Here is a 17,957-nt window from a genome sequence, read left to right as displayed (position 1 = left end):
GCCCAGGGCTGAGGTCCATAGTAGGTGCTCAAACACCACATGGACAATTGAAACGAAGGCAGCCCTACCTGCAGAGGCCCCCCTAAGCTTGCTCTCCTTGCAGATATGGGCTGGGGCTTCCTCCTGGTGAGGCCCTGGGCCCTGCTTCCTCACGGGCTCAGAAGCCGCTCCTGACGCCCTAAGTCCCAGGAGGCAGGTCGTGGCTGGGAAAGAGTCCAGATTGTGCCCAGGATGTGGCCCAGGACCTGCTCTGACCAGGCCTCCGCCTCATCCTGCAGGCCAATGAGTGCATGCGGATCAAGATCCTGGGCGACTGCTACTACTGTGTGTCGGGCCTGCCCGTATCCCTGCCCACCCATGCCCGCAACTGTGTCAAGATGGGGCTGGACATATGCGAAGCCATTAAGTATGTGCAGAGGGCATGGTGGGGGACATCTTACCCATGTCACAGATGTGGAACCTGAGGCTGCCACACAGGAGAGGCAAGCTCAGTCTAATGGCCTCTGGCCTCCATCCTCCTTCCCTCCCTCGCCAGGAACTCCAAGAGGCCTGAGACTGGGTGATGTAAAAATAGGCAGCTGGGCTCCGCCTCTTTAAAGACCTAGTCTATATGACAGCAGTAGAGACTCAGGGAAGACAGCAGGAGAACCTTCCAGAGTGGGTCTAACACCAAGGCTCCATCTCCTTCCTGCTTCCTTCTGGAAGCTTCTGAATCTGGCTGCATGGAGCCGGAGGCCTGGTGGGGTCCCCCTGTGAGGTGCTCTGTGTGTGTGGCCAGGTTACTGTGGTAGGGTGCAGTTGGTGGCAGCCAGGTAGACCGGGCCCCATGGCTGGTGTATGGAGCAGGGCTGTTGGAGCTTCCAGGACCACCCCACCCCCCATGCCAGTGCATGCTTCATCCTGGAGTCAGTGGCTGGACAGCCAGGAGGGCCATGGCGGAGTCTTGGGTCTAGCCTGGCCCTGCCACCCATTATCCCGGGCTGCCCAGCTCAGCACTGCAGCTGCGGTGGCCCTTTGCTGGCCCTGGCTGTCCCTAGCAGGCCCCGTTCCTCCTCAGCCTTGTTGATAGACAGGCTGCTCCCCTGTCCCACATGCTCTTGCTGGGGGGCAGAGGTCAGCTTGTGTATGTGGGGGACACAGGATTCCTGGAAGTGCCAGAGGGAAGCCCAGTGTACCTTGCTCCTTTTACACTGGCCTTTCCAGCCCCAGCTGAGGCAGGAGACACCACAGTGGACTTGTGGGACCCCCTTCCCCCATGTGAGCTGCAGTGACCAGAATGTGGGGACTTGCCCCTCCCTGGCTGTGCAGCCTCTAGGGAGGCAGCCTGGCCCTCTGCCCCGCACTGTCCCATTGCTGGCATGAGTGACTTGCCTGTGCCCCAGGCAGGTGCGGGAGGCTACGGGCGTGGACATCAGCATGCGTGTAGGCATCCACTCAGGGAACGTGCTGTGTGGGGTCATCGGGCTCCGCAAGTGGCAGTATGATGTGTGGTCCCATGATGTGTCGCTGGCCAACAGGATGGAGGCGGCTGGAGTCCCAGGGTGAGGCTCTGCTGGGGGCAGGTGGAGGCTGGGGCTTCACATGGGGGCGCTGGGGGGGTCAGAGTGGAGCCAGGTGTGGAGGCAGTGGGAGGAGGCCTCCCACCCCCCCGTTGCACTGCTTTCTCTGCCTTGGGTCTCCCCAGCCGGGTGCACATCACAGAGGCGACGCTGAGACACTTGGACCAGGCGTATGAGGTGGAGGACGGGCAGGGGCAGCAGCGGGACCCCTACCTGAAAGAGATGAACATCCGCACCTACCTGGTGATCGACCCTCGGGTACGTGGGCACACAAGGCTGGAGGGAGGCTGGGCCAGGTGATGCTGGAGTGGGGTCCCCATGCTGGAGAGATGACATGATGGAGCGGGGGATTTTGAGTCTAGGGAAGCAGCTAGCTGCCTAGGAACTCAATTCCGGTGGCTGTGCATAGTCTTGGGGCCAAGGGCCAACGTCTCAGCTTTCTTTCCTATGAAATGGTGCCACAGCTGCCACCTGCCTGGTGAGGGGAGACCCCGAGGCTGTAGTGGTCCCAAGATACTTTTTTTTTTGGTCAGTTATGGGGCTTGAACTCAGGGCTTGGGTGCTGTCTCTGAGCTCTTTTGCTCAGGGCTAGTGTTCTACTTCTTTGAGCCACAGCTCCATTTCTGCCCAAGTTGTCTTTGAACTGTGATCCTCAGATTTCAGCCTCCTGAGTAGCTAGGATGGCAGGTGTGAACCACTAGCCCACAGCTTCAACACACTTTCCTAACACATTGTTTTGAGTCAGACTCAGGAAATCCCGGCTGGCCAGGGAGCCCTGGGCAGGGAGCTGAGAGGGTCTTGGGCTCAGGGCTCCCCGACCACCTGCCCCAGTGCTGCCTCCCCTTCTCCTGGGGCACAGCTTGTGGAGGTGGGAGGGCTTCGTGACACAAGGGAGCCCACGTGAGCCTGCAGATGCCTGGCCTGTCTGCTGCCCCAGTCTGTCTGGGGCTGGTGAGTCATTCCTGGGGCTTGCTCAAGAGTGCTGGCCACAGGCTCCTTCCAGCTTCTCTCTCTCAGCCTTGGCCATGGCTGGGGGGCAGCCCCAGAGCCCCTCCACCATGTCTATAGCCTCACTCTGCTGAAGTCACATTCACATGGAGTTAGTGTCTGGGAAAGCCCCTGCCCTGAGCCTCCCAGGGCCCAAAAGGGTCCCATTTAATCCTTTTCTTATTTATTGTGATTCCCTTTCTCTAGCTGCCACTCGGCTTAGAGCAGGTGCTCAGGTGGCTTGGGAACGGACCAAGCAACCCCATCCCCAACCCCCCAAAGCCCACCCCTGGGGGCTACTAGATTGAAGGAGTAGAATCACAGGGTGCTGAGAGGGCTGGGCATAAGGGTCTCCAAAGGGCGTGTGGCAGGAGGCTCCCTGGTGTCCCAGGAGGCACCCCCACCTGGACAGCTGGGCCTCCCTGTCCCTCCCTCCCTCCTCCTGAGGGTTTTGGGTATCTGGCAGTGAATGAGAGTGTGTGGTCCTCGCTCAGGCAGTGACCGCACGTCCTCCTGTGCTTGTGGTGCTTCATCTGCAGCTCCCCTGGGTGCACCTGTGTGGGACCTGGGTCCTTGGCCCTAGCAGGCCAGGCCCCATCCCAGGTGTTTCTTGCTTTACCAGGCTATGAGGGCGCAGTCCTAGGGGGCCACATGGAGAGTCTGTGTGCCCAGCCCTTGTGCACATGTGCATCTTGATTCAGAGCCATGGGTCATGGGTCTGTGGGACTCGCCTGCTTTCATTTATTGGGATGGGGGTTGTATTGTTCTAGGAGAAGTGCCACTGACCCTGAATTTGTTTGATTGGGTGGCTGGGTGCTGTGGAGACAGTGGAGAGGTGCAGCAGAGAAATATTTCCAGATCCCAGGCCCCGTGCATTCTTGCTCACTGTGGGGCTGGGCCATCCTGGGACCCTGAGCAAGGCTGCACTGCTCATGGTTCTCTGAGCTAGACAGCCCGCCAGCTGGGGTTTCAATGTGGTTCTCTTATGGCAACAGGTGGCTGGCCAGTCCAGCAGAGTTGCTAATGAGGGTGTGGCAGGCCCAGGACTCCCAGAGGGAGGAGATGTCTGGAGTCTCTGTTGGGAGGGGGGCAAAAGGGAATCTGCAGATCTCACTGTGGAGCAAACTTGTTTCTGCTGATCTCGGGGCTCTTCCTCTTCCTGTGTGTCTAGCCCTGCCTGACAACCTTGCCTGCAGACACCAGGGGCTGGGAAGGAGGCCGAGCTGGTCCTCCTGCAGGGCGGGGCTCAGCCACAGGTGCTGGGCAGGTAATGCATCCAAGCAGGAGGCTGGAGCCTGCCTGGAACCTTCTGGAAGGCTGATTGGGAGGTCAGCTGGTACCTTGGTTGCTGTGTGGGTGCCAGCAGCACTCCTTTCCCTTGTGCTTCTCCCCACTGGAAAGAAGGAATTGTGCTGGACATGTGTGTGTGTGTGGGGGGGGGGGAACGAGACACTTGTGTTCTGCTGGCCTCCTGGGGGAGGTGTGGGGAGTCAGGCCCCAGTAAGCACCTGCTTCAGAGCCCAAGGGGCAGGGCTGGGCTCTCGACTAGATGACCGGCAGTCTCCTCCTGGCCTGGGGACAGCCAGGGGACAGAGCAGGGGTACCCTGCAGCCTGGTGTAAGTGCATGGGGTCTCGGTCAGCTCTGGTAGGCAGCTGTCCAGCACAGCCCCTAGGCGGTTCAGGCTGGAGCCTTGTCTTATTTCCCAGCAGGTTGTGTGGGCAGGGTGACATCTGGGAGAGAGTGGAGGGGCGGGATGAGAGGGTCCCTGGTGGAACAGATTGTCTATGGGCCTGCAGAGCCAGCAGCCACCACCACCCAGCCAACAGCCCCCCAGGCCCAAGGGGGATGCAGCCCTGAAGATGCGGGCTTCTGTGCGTGTGACCCGCTACCTCGAGTCCTGGGGGGCTGCACGGCCCTTCGCACACCTCAACCACCGCGAGAGCGTAAGCAGCAGTGAGACACTCATCCCCAATGGGCGCAGACCCAAGGTAGGTCCCCTCCCTGCCCAGACAGCTAGGATGGGACTGGGAGCAGATGCTGGGGTGGGTCCAGCCTCTGCCCACCTCTGGGGAGCCACTTGGGAGACTGCTCTGGGGGGTAGGGGGTGTCCCCTGTCCTTTGTTCTCCTTAGCTCAGCCCTCTTGCAAGGTGCTGCAGCTTGGGCAGTCCCTGACGCCCAGTGGCTAGTGGTGATAAACTTGGGCTGAGGAATAGACCAGGCTCGTGGCCAGGCAGTCACCGTGTCCTCCCCTCCCTCCCACTTTAGGCCATTCCCCTGCGGCGCCACCGGGCCCCTGACAGGTATGTACTGCATCCCTGCTGGCTGGGTTGTGCCTCAGTCACCTCCTCCAGGCAGGCATTGCTGCCCTGCATAGGGCAGCCTCACCCCACTCTGCCTGGCCTCTGAAATTGGCTCTGTTTCTAGAAGAGGGCTTCCAGGTCCTTGAGAGAGGGATATTGGAGGAAGGGGGGTGGTGGTGCAGGTTGACCCTGTGGGGGAGCAGATGAGGACACAGGCTGGGAGCCAGGAGTCTGTCCTCTGCTTCTGTATAGACTGCTAGCTAGGGGACATGGACCTTCATTTGCACCCCTGGCCTCAGTGGCGCCCACCCACTTCTCCATGGTCCCCAGTGAGGTTCAAGACCTCTATCAGGCACCCACTACCCCCACTGTGGCCATCTCTAATCCACACCTGCTTCCGAGTGAGTGGACGTGGGGTTCCTGGGTGGTGCAGTTAGGGTGTCTGTTTCCAGAAGTGCATCCCCCAAAGGGCGTTCGGAGGACGACTCCTATGATGACGAGATGCTGTCGGCCATCGAGGGGCTCAGCTCCACTAGGTGAGGCCCTGTGACCTCAGCTCACCCTCTATTTTCCCTTGGGTGGGGGGTCTTCCCTGTGGCAGACCCACCTGTGTCCTCATACCTATGGCTGGGCCCCACCTCCCTGGAGTTGCCTCTTGAGGGTGCCCACTGTCAGACCCCATCTCATGCTGCAGCTCCCCCACCCTCCCTCCAGGCCCTGCTGCTCCAAGTCTGATGACTTCCACACCTTTGGGGCCATCTTCCTGGAGGAGAGCTTTGAGCGAGAGGTGAGGCAGTTCCAACGCCATCCTTAGCTTCAGGCTATAGGGCTGGGAGGAGGAGGTCCTGTGCTGGGTGCCAGGGCTGGAGGGGAGGGGCCATCTTTTCTCTGGACTCCCAAGTGAGGTCACCAGGAAATGAGTCTGTTTCTCACCTGCCACAGGAGCTTAGGTGGGCTGTGGGCCCTGGTGGCTCAGACTCGGTTTTTGTCCATGGGCCATGAGCTCTTCAGGGGCCCTGGCTGGGCTTGGGGCAGGGGGCGATTGCTTAGCAACACAGACCGAGCTGCTAGCTGCAGATGATGACGGTGATCTGTGGAACACTGCCTGGAACTCCAGGCATCTTATTTCCATCACCTAAGTGGTGAACTGAAGCAGGGGCGAGGGGAGCTGTGCAGGGGTCCCACAGGTGGCTGGCCCTCACAGTCCTGTTGCTACAGTACCGCCTGGCCCCCATTCCCCGGGCCCGCTATGACTTCGCCTGTGCCAGCTTGGTCTTCCTCTGCATCTTGCTCATCCATGCCCTGCTGATGCCCAGGTTAGTGTGAGGTGGGGATGACGATGGAACGCATTGAGGTAGAGCCAGGGGGTGGGAGTGGTGTCCGAAGTGGGGCCCAGCAAAGCTGCATGAGTCCTCCAGTGCTGGGCCAGGCTTTGCAGTCCCACTGGAGTTGCAGGTCCTTACTTGTAACTAATGTGCCTCAGGCCTCTCTGCTCCCAGTGCCTCTCACTTTGCTAAGTTACCCGTTACCTCTGCTGCTGCCCCTGGACTTTAAGGGAAATCTGGCATCTTGCCAGCTGGGTAAGGGGTGGATGAAGCTCAGGGGTTAATAACATTGAGTCTGGGTCAGGAGCCCCTGAGATTTGTGCTTGTGGCTCTGAGATCCTGCTGGTGGACGAGAGGGGCTGAGATCAGAGGGAGCAGAGGCAGTTGGGCCAATATTGTGGCTTTGGGTGTACTTAATAGAGACTGACAAAGGGAATGCTTTTGTATAATGTCCACAGGCTCAGGGTACTTATCATTTCTTATACCTGGCCCCAAGGGGGAGGGCATGAAGCTGGTCATGACCTTTGTGTTTTGACCTGGCCCTGTGTGTCCATTTAGTGAGGAAGTTGGGCTAGTTTTCAAATGTCCCTTTGGCTGTGTGCAGAGTAACCTCTAGGAAGGGATAGGTGACTGTGAGCTGGGGATTAGAGGCTGTGAGAGAGGGGGGTCCTGGGTGACCCCTGCACTTAGGCTTCTCCTCCTTTCCAGAATGGCGGCCCTGGGTATGTCCTTCGGGCTGGTGTCCTGTCTGCTGGGGCTGGTGCTCAGTCTGTGCTTTGCTGCTGAGTTTTTGGTGAGTGGAGCTGAGTTCTTGGCCTGGAGCTCAGTGCTGCGCTCCCTTCCCTTCCTTGGGCCCCCCAGTGAGCCTTGCTGGTCGGAGCCTCTCTCTGGGCTGGAGGTTCTTGCTGGTGTCTCTCTTCTCCAGTGTCCTGCTAGCCCAGACTGCAGCACTGTCTCTTCTGTCCTGGAATCCCTGTTCTTCCTCATCTCAGCTGTGCGCCGGTGACTCCATGTCGTGTCTCCACAGAGGTGCTGCCCAGCCCTGGGGACGCTGCAGGCCATCTCTGAATGGGTGGAGACGCGGCCTCTTCTGAGGCTGTTTCTGGCTGTGCTGACCATCGGTAGCCTGCTCACTGTCGCCATCATCAATCTGGTTAGTCCTGACAGGGACCCCAGGTGCCCATCTTTGACCCTGGGAACCCTGCTGTGACCCCTGCAAGCACTGCAGTGTGAGCCTGGGAGGGCCCTGGTGCAGGCAGTTCTTCACTCTGTCCTGGCTCACCCTCTCTGGGCCTCCGTTTCTCTGCTAGAAGGGGAGCTTGGCTTCCTGTTCTATGTTGTCATGGTTCCTCCGGGCTCCAGCTCCTTCTAGAGCCCTGGCACTCTAGAGCTGCTGCATTTGGGGTCACCCCCGATTCTTCAGAGCTGAGCTGGCATCAGCTGAGGTCACCGGGGTACCCAGAGCCCTGGTCCCCTTGATGCACGTTAGCAGGGACCTGTCTCTTTCACAGCCACTGATGCCCGACTCAGCCCTGGGACTGCCTGGTGGCAATGAGACGAGTCTGCTGGCCTCAAGGAGCAAGGACAGGACCCTGTGTGCCCTCCTCCCGGTGAGTGTCTGTCCTCTTCCTGGAAGGGCCCTCTGGGTTCTACCTGTCCTCACTGGGACTCAGCTCAGCTACAGTAGCTTCTGGTGTGAAGAGCACTGTGTCTGGTCCATGTCTCCAAGGGAGGGAAAGCCAGGGCCAGGCGGCTGAGCGCGTTCTGGTCCCAGGTCACAGTGTGGGAAGGGCATGGCGTGGGCTACTGCCAGTTGTATTGGAAGACATCTCTGAGATGCTGCTGCCTCTTTCTTCATGAGGAAGAGGTTGACCAGAGCCTCCTAGGTGGCAAAGCTAGCACTGGGCTCCAAGACAATCAGGAGAGCATGGGCCATCAGGGGCCACAGGGAGTTTGCACAGGTCTGTCAAGGGATGAGGTGGGATGGGGGGAGGGGACAGTGTGGCCAAGCTGAGGGGTTTCAGGGTTTGTGAGTTGGGGAGTGAGGGAGAATCGGAGGCGGGGTCCAGGTCAGAGTGGAGCAGGAACGCCAGGCCAGGGAATGCTCTTTATCCTGGGGGTGGTGGGGAGCTGCAGCTCGAGGCTGGCAAGGGAGTCATGGGGGCAGGGCTGTGCTCTGGGGAGGGTGGGCTTACGGCAGAAGGCAGGAGACAGGAGGCTGTTCAGGTGTGCCCATGGCGGCCTGGCCCTTGGTCCATGAGCTCCACACAGCACCTACAGTTTCCGAGCTCATTGGCTCTGGGAAGTGGGCAGAAGGGTGCCCATGGGGAATTGGGGGAGCTAGGGGTCCTGGGGGTGTGAGTGCTAACACCTCCTGGTGATGGACAGCAGGGTACTACCTCACCCCTAGTACTATAGCTGCAGCTGTATCCTGGGCTTCATCGCCTGCTCCGTCTTCCTGCGGATGAGCCTGGAGTTGAAGGTCGTGCTGCTGACGGTGGCCCTGGTGGCCTACCTGGTGCTCTTCAACCTCTCCCGGTGCTGGCAGGACCACTGTGCCCACAGCCCTGGTAATCTCACCCAGGCCAACCTCACCTCCAGGTAGGGCCTGCCACACCTCACTGCCGGGATGACACTGCCATCTGTCTGTGGCACGCTGTGGCACTCTGGCTTGCTCTGTCTTTCCTGGGGAAGCTGTGCCATCCGTATCTGGGTCCTGCTAGGCGTACGTGGTCCAGGGGCCAGTGCTCAGAGCTGAGGAGTGGCTCACTGGTGGGTTCTCTGGGCTCATCCTGTTCCTGGACAGCTGAGTCAGTGACAGGGACCTGAGCCAGCCGAGCCCTCTGAGATACCTCGGGATTGCTATCTGGCCAGCACAACAGCCTGGGCCAGGCTGGGGTGTGGGAGTTCTAGAAGCCCTTGATCAGGGAGTGGGAATGGCTCCCTTGAGTCAAGGATGAAATCTTAGGAATCCACGGAGAAAAGCCTGGCCATCTGCTGTCAGTTCACCAGTCTGTCTGGCTTCCTGCCAGGAGCCCATAGTCCCCTTACAACCCCCCACCCAGCCTGTCTGCCGCTTCCTGGGGAACTTAGATCTCTCCTCAGCAAGCCCCTGTCCAGTCCCCAGGCTCTCTCTTCCCTGTGCAGATGAATATTCTTGTCTCCTGCCCACACCATGCACACTGTCTGCACCCCAGTTCTTGGAACACTGCTGACTCCTGCCTCCCATCCAGCAGCGCCCTGGACTGGTCACCCAGGGACCTGAAGACCATGATCAACTTCTACCTGGTTCTGTTCTACAGCACTCTGGTCATGCTATCCAGACAGGTGTGCGCAGGCTCTTTAGCTTCCTGGGTCCTGGTAGGGAGGGTGGGGCACAGAGGGCCTCAAATGCCAAGAAATTAGTCTTGTTGCTAAGGCTGAGGTCCTCAGGCAGGGCAGGGCTCCCTGTCCTGGTCCCCCCGCCCGTCCCCAGGCAGCAGAAATACTGGGCTAGCTTGGGCTCCCTGCCACAGCAGAGCCTACCAGCCCCTCAGGTGAGGCCTGCCACCAGGTACTGACCTTCCCTAGTTTGCAGATCGACTATTACTGCCGCCTGGATTGTTTGTGGAAGAAGAAGTTCAAGAAGGAGCACGAGGAGTTTGAGACCATGGAAAATGTGAACCGCCTTCTCCTGGAGAATGTCCTGCCGGCCCATGTGGCAGCCCACTTCATTGGAGACAAGTTGAATGAGGTATGCAGGAAGAGTGAAGTGGGTGTGGGATCTCTGACCCCATCGGCTGGCAGTGGCTCAGGTCTCAGGATCCTTACCAGCATGCTTGGAGGCAGTATGTGGTGCTGGAGAGTCTGGGTTGTGTGGCCTTGACTTTCTCCTCTGGGACTGTCATGAGGGCCAACTCTGGAAATTTCAACGAGACATTGGGATTCCCACCACCGGTCTGCTTGCTCAGTGTAGAACCCAGTTTCCTCCTCCTGCACCCTCCAGCCCCAGGGTTTCAGGCCCAGCTGGTGCCTCAGCCACCACTCAGCCCTTCTCTCCCCCCCACTGCGTTCAGATGTTCTGACAGCTGGGCTGAGGGCTCTCCCTGCCCCCCTGCACTGCTCGGCAGCAGATGTCACTTTGAGGCTCGGTGGCCTTACAGTGCCATTTCTTCCCTGCCCTGCCACAGGACTGGTACCATCAGTCCTATGACTGTGTCTGTGTCATGTTCGCGTCCGTGCCAGACTTCAAAGTGTTCTACACGGAGTGTGACGTCAACAAAGAGGGACTGGAGTGCCTGCGCCTGCTGAACGAGATCATCGCTGACTTCGATGAGGTGCAGGCGGAGGCGGGGGTGGCTCCTGCACACACTGGGCACTGGAGAGGGCCTGGGCTGGCCCATAGCACACTAGCTAAAGGCAGTCCCTATCAAGGAATGCATTTGTGTGCACTGAGTGAGCTCACCTTTACTTCAGCCTCTGCTGGGCAGCTCTAAGCCTATAGCTAGGTCCTTGTAAGTCTGACAGGGCTAGACGCTTATTGCTTAAGCTTCCTTATTGCGTTCCTTAAGAAAGCAGGTCGGGCACAACTCTGTGACAACTGCCCCCTTGTGGGTGGATCAGTATGTTTGTCCTTTCAGAGAAGGGTGAGGGAGGGTGTGTGTGCGCGCACACGCATGTGGCAAGGCTGCACTGGCTGGCTTTCTTGGTTCCCCACAGCTGCTGCTGAAGCCCAAGTTCAGTGGCGTGGAGAAGATCAAAACCATTGGCAGCACCTACATGGCAGCTGCGGGACTCAGTGCCCCTTCGGGGAATGAGAACCAGGTACTCCATTACCGAAGTACTCTGCTGTCCTTTGAGGGGGGCAAAGCGGGGAGATTCTCCATGGTGGTGAGGCCCTGTAGGGCACGGGGAGATAAGTGTGTCAAGGGCCTGTGGTGGGGTATGGTTGTGCTGCAGGACCTGGAGCGGCAGCACACACACATTGGCGTCATGGTGGACTTCAGCATCGCGCTGATGAGCAAGCTGGACGGGATCAACAGGCACTCCTTCAACTCCTTTCGCCTGCGTGTCGGTGAGCCGGGGTGGGGAAGCAGGGCAGCCCCTGCGTCAGGGGCTTCAGGCCTGTCTGGTATACCATACCTGCTTTGAAGTGTCAGCAGCCCCGATCCCACAAGCCTGGAAGCTGAATCGTTATTCTGACCTTTGCATTCTGCTTATGTGGCTGCCTCTGATAATACAGAACTGCAGAAAATGCAGAACCTAAATCATGGTTGTCAACGGGGGACCTTCAAACTAGCCAGCTAGCTGAGTGGGTACTTTGTTAGCATGTTGGGGGGACTGGCACATGCCCTAAGTGTTCCTGACAAAACCAGGTTTCCTGCTTCATGGAGCCTGGGCCAGTGCCAGGCAGGGCAGGCCTTTCTCATACCACAGGCCATACTGCACGGGTACCTTTTTGTGGTTGGGGCTGGACCATGGGCTCTTCCAGTGCAGACGCCTGAGCTTTGTTTCTGTAGTTGGCCAACTGCAAACATTATCCTCAGGCATAAACCATGGGCCTGTGATTGCTGGAGTAATTGGGGCCCGAAAACCTCAGTATGACATCTGGGGAAACGCAGTCAACGTTGCCAGCCGCATGGAGAGCACTGGAGAACTGGGCAGAATCCAGGTAGCAACCCACGGGGAGGGAACATGACCCAGGGGGAAAGACCCTCCTACAAGGGTGGCCTTGCCACAGCATGGCTGTGGCAGAGAGAAGGCAGGTACGAGGAACTGTTGCCTGACCTGTCCTTACTCAAGCAGGCTTCTTGTGCCCAGGTTACTGAAGAGACATGCACCATCCTCCAGAGACTAGGTTACTCCTGTGAATGCCGGGGGCTCATCAACGTCAAGGGCAAAGGCGAGCTGCGAACTTACTTTGTGTGTACGGACACTGCCAAGTTTCAAGGCCTGGGGCTGAACTGAGGACTCTGAGTGGTCAGTCTCCTTCACTGCAAACCAAGACCCAACCCCGTGGTCATGGAAACAGCCTTCTAGGGCTTTGCTGTGGCTCACTGCCAGCTCGTTAGCAGGGTTGCTTGGACGACACTTTAACCTCCGCCATCACCCTATGTGTTTCCCCATCAGCTGACATCCTGTGCAGGTCAGCAGAAGACTAGGCTGGGCTGTGCAGTCTGGGTTGGAGTTTGTTCTTCCCAGAAGGACAAGCATTCTGGCAAATGTCACCAGTGTATTATTTCTTTAACCACTGACCACATGTAATAGGGCTATGTCCAGTATCCTGGGTGTTTATGGGGGATGAGTCCTGAGGAATGTGGCCCACAGCAAGGAGGATCAAGCCTGGACCTGGAGTCAGGCAACTTTGATAGAAGTCTTCTGGGACTACGTTCAGTAAGCTGAAAGGCTTGAAATAGGAATACTCTTTCCTGACTACCAATTTTTGAGCGTGCTCTCTCTCAGCGTGCATGGTTTTCAACTATCAATTATGTCTTTTTTTTGGGGGGGGGGGCAGTTCTGGGACCTCATGCTCATACTTGAGCCCACTTCCACTTCTGGCTTTTTGCTGGTTAATTGGAAATCAGAATCTTGGGGATTTTTTCCATGTGAGTTGGCTTTGAACCTGGATCCTCAGATCCTTGAACATCTGAGCAGCTAGGATTGCAGGTGTGAGCCACCAGCAACCTGGCTATATGCTGCATATTTATTCACATTTGGTAGCCAGTGCCTGACCTTTTCTTTTTCAGACAAGGTTTTTTACTGTGTAGCCCCCTGGCTAGCTTGGAACTGACAGTCCTCTTCCGCCCACTCTGAATGCTGGGATTACAGGTGTGCACCACCATGCCTGTCTTTTTTGTGTTTGTTGTGGGAGAACTTGGACAGGCTGTGCTCTCTTGATTTGAGTCTTCACAGCTCAATCTGGGAAACTTCAACATCAGGAGGCTCAGCCAGGTGTGCGACTCAAGTGAGAGGCCTTGAGTTCAAATCCAGCACTGCCCAGCCAGCCTCTCCTAAATGCTGAGCCCTTTCTTGTCCCAACGAGTCAAGGAAAAAAGCCAGCTTTGCAAGACTGCATACTACACTCCAGCTCCACAAGTGAAAAAAGGCAGCCTGTTTCAAGGTAAGAAATGACGGAGCTCATTCTTTTATACTGAGTGGTCTTCACTTCATGACCAGCCACCGAGCTTCTCAACATGGCATGATTCTTAGAAGCCATTCACAGACCTGGAGTTACCTAGAAAATCCTGCACATAGGATTACAGCCAGGACACCTGACCTGCCAGGTGTGTGATGAGTTGTGACCTTCACCAGGGTGTCTGTCATGGGGCGGAGGCTGCTCTGATGCCCTTGTACGTACCTGGAACCAGTCCCCACAGCAGAAGAACCTGCTGTATAAAGGAATCTTATGGCTGACATGCTGGAGCAGGGCTGAGGCCTTGTTTAAGCCGATCTGTCACACAAGGACTGGTTTCAGGCAAACCCTGTAGTGAAATCTGTGTTCAACTCCACTGGTGAGGCAGAAAGTTCCAGAGGAGGCAAGGCCCGGCCTCACTGAGTCAACACCTGCCACCCTCCCGCTGTTCGTCACATTTTATTTCAGTAACAGAAAGCCTAGCCAGGAGTTACCATTCTTGTATTGTTAGCTGCAATTAAAGTACTGTGCTAAGATGATTGCTTAAGTTTTTTTAATGTTCAGGGCTTGGACTCACTTGTAGTCAATCTTTTGTTTTCATGATAGCAACAAGTATATTTCTAACAACACCCTTCTCTATGGGTCAAGACGCTTAAAATTTCTACTAAGGCAGCTCACTAACTACGGGATATTAATACACAAGTCTTCTTATTGCTTCCTAAGGAAACTTCCTGCTTCCTATGGAATCTTCCCAACAGGAAAGATGAGCCTCACCCATGGTATACTTCAAGCTGGTACATGCAAACAACTATTCTGTATGTTGAGTATTTATAGATGTTTACCATTTGTTTTAAATGTTTCATTTATAAAGTACCAGTGTTTATTTAGCTGCTTCTTATGCATTAAATTAGCAATATGGAAACCTGAATGTCCTGAGGTCTTCAAAATATAAACATCTTGTTGGTCTTAAGGAACTTACCAAATTATATTTCAGACTGAAAACCGGACTCTAGAAAGACTTGATAAATTGCATATTTCAACTAAGTTTTAAAAAGAATATCCTATGTAAGTTTTAAAATTAATTCAAGGTTTTTTAAGCCAAGAAAAAATACAGAATAGCTTCCTGTTTGGGCTTTTTATAGAAGGGCTTCATATGAGTAGTAAACATAATTTGTTCAATGCATTAGGCTATATATCCATACCAATTTCTTTTTTTCTTTTTGGCTAGTACTGGGGCTTGGGACTCAGGGACTGTGAACTGTCCCTGGCTTCTTTTTACTCAAGGCTAGCACTCTACCTCTTGAGTCACAGCACCCCTTCTGGCTTTTTCGGTGTATGTGGTGCTGAGGAATCAACCCTAGGGCTTCATGCATGCTAGGTAAGCACTCTACTACTAAGCCCCATTCCCAGCCCTGTATTTTTATTTTTTATTACTGCTTTTGTTGGTACTGGAATTTGGATTCTTGGATTTGTGCTTGCTAGGCAGGTTCTCTACCACTGAGCCATGCCCTCAGCCTTTATTGCTTTAGCTATTTTTCAGGTAGGGCCTCACATTCCTGTCTGGGGGCAGCCTCTTCCTCCCTATAGTTTCCCATCTAGGTGAGATGACAGGTACATCACTCAACTACCTGGCTGTTGACTGAGAGGATGGGGGAGGGGTCTTGCTAATTTTTTGCTCAGGCTGGTATGAACTTCAGTTCCTCCTGAGCTTTACAGTCTTACACCAATATACCTACTCTTTAACTTTTTAACAGGTAATCTTTATCTCAACTGAATGACTGCTAAGCAGCCATCCATATTTCAGATAAGAGGAAATACTCAGATGCATGGCTTGAGGTGATCTTTGAAAAATAGTAAACAGAAAACCTGGTCTACTGGAGGATGATTTTGGCTCATCCTTTTGCTATTGTTCCAAATAACTGCGAAAATGGAAAAACAAAAATACCAGGCACGTTACAGTGCTGAGAATCTCCTAGCCTCTAGTTTCCTGGTAGGTGGGCTGGGGAGGTTCCTGGAGGTGCCTTTTCCCATCAGTAGAGCAATACTAGCAGATCCTAAAATTATTCTAAGTGTGTTTGTTTTCATGGTATAAGAATGGAAGATCCCACTGGATGGGCGGCTCTTTTATTTTTTAGGGCCTTGCATTTGCTAGACAGTTGCCCTACCACTTGAGCCATGCCCCAGCTCTTGGACAGGGCTGTCTTGTGTGTAAAACAGAAGTAGCATTACGACTACTCTGATAAAGACCCACCCAGGAATGACAACAGCCAAAGCTAGATGCCTTGCTCACAAAGGGCTCATTTCTGAATTATTAAGATAAGGTCTGGTAAGTCATAGAATTACCAGGGAATAATTTCTTTAATGGGGAGGGTCAAAAGGAAGGGATTCCAATTTATCTTGAGGACTTGGTCCATTAAGATGTAGTTACACTCTGAGCCAGGGAAGGTCAAGGGGCACTTGGTGGACATGCACAGTACTCTTCGGAGTCCCAGGTTCAGCTTTATTACCTAATACAAGTCCAATCTCTGGAACATATAAAATTAACTGTTCCAAGTTTAATTAAAAACACAATTTATGAATAGTTAATATCTTCTGAAAGGCATTTCCAAGTTTGGAATGAAGAAAATATGTACATAATATATAATCAAATACCAGCAAGCTTGAGCTCCCACCAGGTCCTCACTCAGCGGCATCAGCCTTCTTAGGGTCTTCAAGCTCTGAGGGAAGAAGACAGTCCTGAGAGGGTGATAAAGGCAAGCCACCTCTAGCCGACAGCCCTCGTGCCACACTCAAGGCTAAAGAGCAGCAATTAGGTCACCACTGCAACTTGGTTGAAAACACAAGAAATATACTAGTTCTACATACAAGAGCCCCCCACTGTCCCAGGGAAACAGAGCACGCACCTTCTGTCAAATCTACGAGGTTTTGTGCCACGACGGGGCAAGGAATGGAAATCCCCATCGCTTTTCGAACTCCGTATGTGCTCACAATGTCACCTGGAGTCACCTGCTGTGCAAGTTCTTTTAGGTTATTCGTCACTTGTTCAGCTGGAAAGAAAAAAAATAGTTCTAGGTATCAAAAAGTGACTGCTTAAAAAAAAAATTGAATACAGTAGCAAATGGATAAATACAGAGAAAATGCAGCACTTTACAGTGCTGTTACTCAGCAATTTCCCTCTATGTAACACCCCCCCTCATCCCAAAAGCTGGAGGCATAATATACCAAGGTGCATCTCTCTGTAGGAGGGACCCAAGAGACAGATCATGTTGGGAGGGGGCCTGGTACTCAGCCGCTCATTCTGCGCATCCTGGAGCTCCCTGAGCAATCTGGTGGTCTCGTCAAGCTTCCTCTGGAACACCTCAGCCTCTGTGGTAAGAAGACACCAAAGAAGACATGGGCACACCTGTTTCATCCTGTGCGGAAGTGTGAATCCTCCAATTCAGGCTCTTGCTACTGACTGCCTAGCCTCCTCCCCCTCAAACAAAACCAGGAGCATAGCCACATTCTAGTATTCACGTAAGTTGATTTGGCCCTGGTTTTCCTGTGGTGGATGGCTGCCACTGAGGTGGGCAGTAATGCTCGAATGCCTGGGATGTGCAGCTCCCAGCACACTGTGTCCTAAGATCCTCACCTTCAGAGTCAAACACTTCAATGGGAGCACCAAAGTTTGTTACTGCTTTCAGTGCTGTGAGTCTGTCTTGGGTGCTAGAGTCCAAACGCCCTGCTGGTTCTACTTCTGTAATCTGCCTCAAAAGAAAAAAAAGGCAATTACTTGAGCTTGCTAAGTCATGACAGTGTTGAGTAAAAATTAATAAGATGGCTATATTTCTAGGCAAAGTTATTCTACCTATTATGACTACTAAAAATGCCTTCCAAGAATACCCTTTTAAAATGCTATTCTTAAATTTTGGAAAAAAAAAGCACTTCTCTGTAATATCACTATAGCTTATACAATCTGCATCATACACCTCATAAAGTACTAAGAGACTTGTCACTGCCTCAATACTAACAACAATGCCTATGCTTTGGAGACTCGGGCAAATGTTTCAGTCCAGTCAGTCCATAAATGTGCATTCTTATAGATCTGTTGCATAAGAATCTTCCTGGGTCTCCTCCAGGCATCCAAACCAGGCTGCCAGGGCTGCATGGGAGAAAGAAAACCTTAGGAAGGGCAGTTTTATTTCTGGAATCATAAGGCTCAATGTTTCCATAACCTCAACACTTCTTCATCAGAATGCCACAACTCGGATAAGTAGCCAAAATAATTGTTCCATTTCTACTGGATAACTACACTCAAAGCTCAACCAGTGTGTGGACACTTGACTTCTTTACATACAAAGAAGATCAAAGTGTGCAGTACAAACTTCAACTGCACAACCTGACACTAGTATGCGTTTATAGCTCACCACTTCAGTGGGACCCTCATATTCTTCTCAATGTTTTTTCTTTTTTGGGGGGTTGCTCTGGGGGGATTGAACTCTGGGCCTGCGCGCTGTGCCTGAGTTCTTTCCACTCAAGGTTAACACTCTACCACTTGAGCCACAGAGCCACTCCTAGGTTTTTCTGGGAGATAAATTTTAATTGGAGATAAGTCTCAAGGACTTTTCTGCCTGGGCTAGCTTCAAACTGTGATTCTCAGATCTCAGCATCCTGAGTAGCTAGGATTATAGGT

General features: G+C 54.2%; 2 protein-coding genes across 10 annotated transcripts in view; one reads left to right on the top strand and one right to left on the bottom strand.

Annotated features, from left to right (window-relative positions):
* The window catches only part of Adcy7 (adenylate cyclase 7), a 35,877-nt gene extending 21,664 nt beyond the window's left edge, over window positions 1-14,213 (top strand). For 4 of the 8 annotated variants that reach the window (XM_048355641.1, XM_048355643.1, XM_048355642.1 and 1 more), the window contains 19 exons: window positions 279-406; window positions 1,383-1,541; window positions 1,685-1,817; window positions 4,345-4,536; window positions 4,815-4,849; window positions 5,302-5,385; window positions 5,564-5,636; window positions 6,068-6,165; window positions 6,883-6,967; window positions 7,202-7,327; window positions 7,686-7,784; window positions 8,585-8,775; window positions 9,408-9,501; window positions 9,752-9,907; window positions 10,344-10,490; window positions 10,873-10,977; window positions 11,113-11,227; window positions 11,700-11,824; window positions 11,974-14,213. In XM_048355641.1, coding sequence (XP_048211598.1) covers window positions 279-406; window positions 1,383-1,541; window positions 1,685-1,817; window positions 4,345-4,536; window positions 4,815-4,849; window positions 5,302-5,385; window positions 5,564-5,636; window positions 6,068-6,165; window positions 6,883-6,967; window positions 7,202-7,327; window positions 7,686-7,784; window positions 8,585-8,775; window positions 9,408-9,501; window positions 9,752-9,907; window positions 10,344-10,490; window positions 10,873-10,977; window positions 11,113-11,227; window positions 11,700-11,824; window positions 11,974-12,120 — 2,292 coding nt within the window. In that variant the 3' untranslated portion in view covers window positions 12,121-14,213. Of the gene's footprint in view, window positions 1-278; window positions 407-1,382; window positions 1,542-1,684; window positions 1,818-4,344; window positions 4,537-4,814; window positions 4,850-5,301; window positions 5,386-5,563; window positions 5,637-6,067; window positions 6,166-6,882; window positions 6,968-7,201; window positions 7,328-7,685; window positions 7,785-8,584; window positions 8,776-9,407; window positions 9,502-9,751; window positions 9,908-10,343; window positions 10,491-10,872; window positions 10,978-11,112; window positions 11,228-11,699; window positions 11,825-11,973 lie in introns of those variants that run through there. The other 4 variants (XM_048355645.1, XM_048355644.1, XR_007212314.1 and 1 more) reach the window with 4 other exon arrangements.
* A 1,551-nt stretch (window positions 14,214-15,764) lies between these two features.
* Window positions 15,765-17,957, bottom strand: part of Brd7 (bromodomain containing 7) — a 37,100-nt gene continuing 34,907 nt past the window's right edge. Inside the window, exons 14-18 of one of the 2 annotated variants that reach the window (XM_048355640.1) lie at window positions 16,917-17,028; window positions 16,508-16,651; window positions 16,189-16,332; window positions 15,938-16,002; window positions 15,765-15,810 (exon numbers count right to left, since the gene is read on the bottom strand). In XM_048355640.1, coding sequence (XP_048211597.1) covers window positions 15,965-16,002; window positions 16,189-16,332; window positions 16,508-16,651; window positions 16,917-17,028 — 438 coding nt within the window. In that variant the 3' untranslated portion in view covers window positions 15,765-15,810; window positions 15,938-15,964. Of the gene's footprint in view, window positions 16,003-16,188; window positions 16,333-16,507; window positions 16,652-16,916; window positions 17,029-17,957 lie in introns of both variants that reach the window. The other variant, XM_048355639.1, reaches the window with a different exon arrangement.

The sequence above is a fragment of the Perognathus longimembris genome, chromosome 10 (assembly GCF_023159225.1).
Source record: "Perognathus longimembris pacificus isolate PPM17 chromosome 10, ASM2315922v1, whole genome shotgun sequence".
Taxonomy (NCBI): domain Eukaryota; kingdom Metazoa; phylum Chordata; class Mammalia; order Rodentia; family Heteromyidae; genus Perognathus; species Perognathus longimembris.
This window is presented reverse-complemented; position numbering and strand designations above follow the sequence as displayed.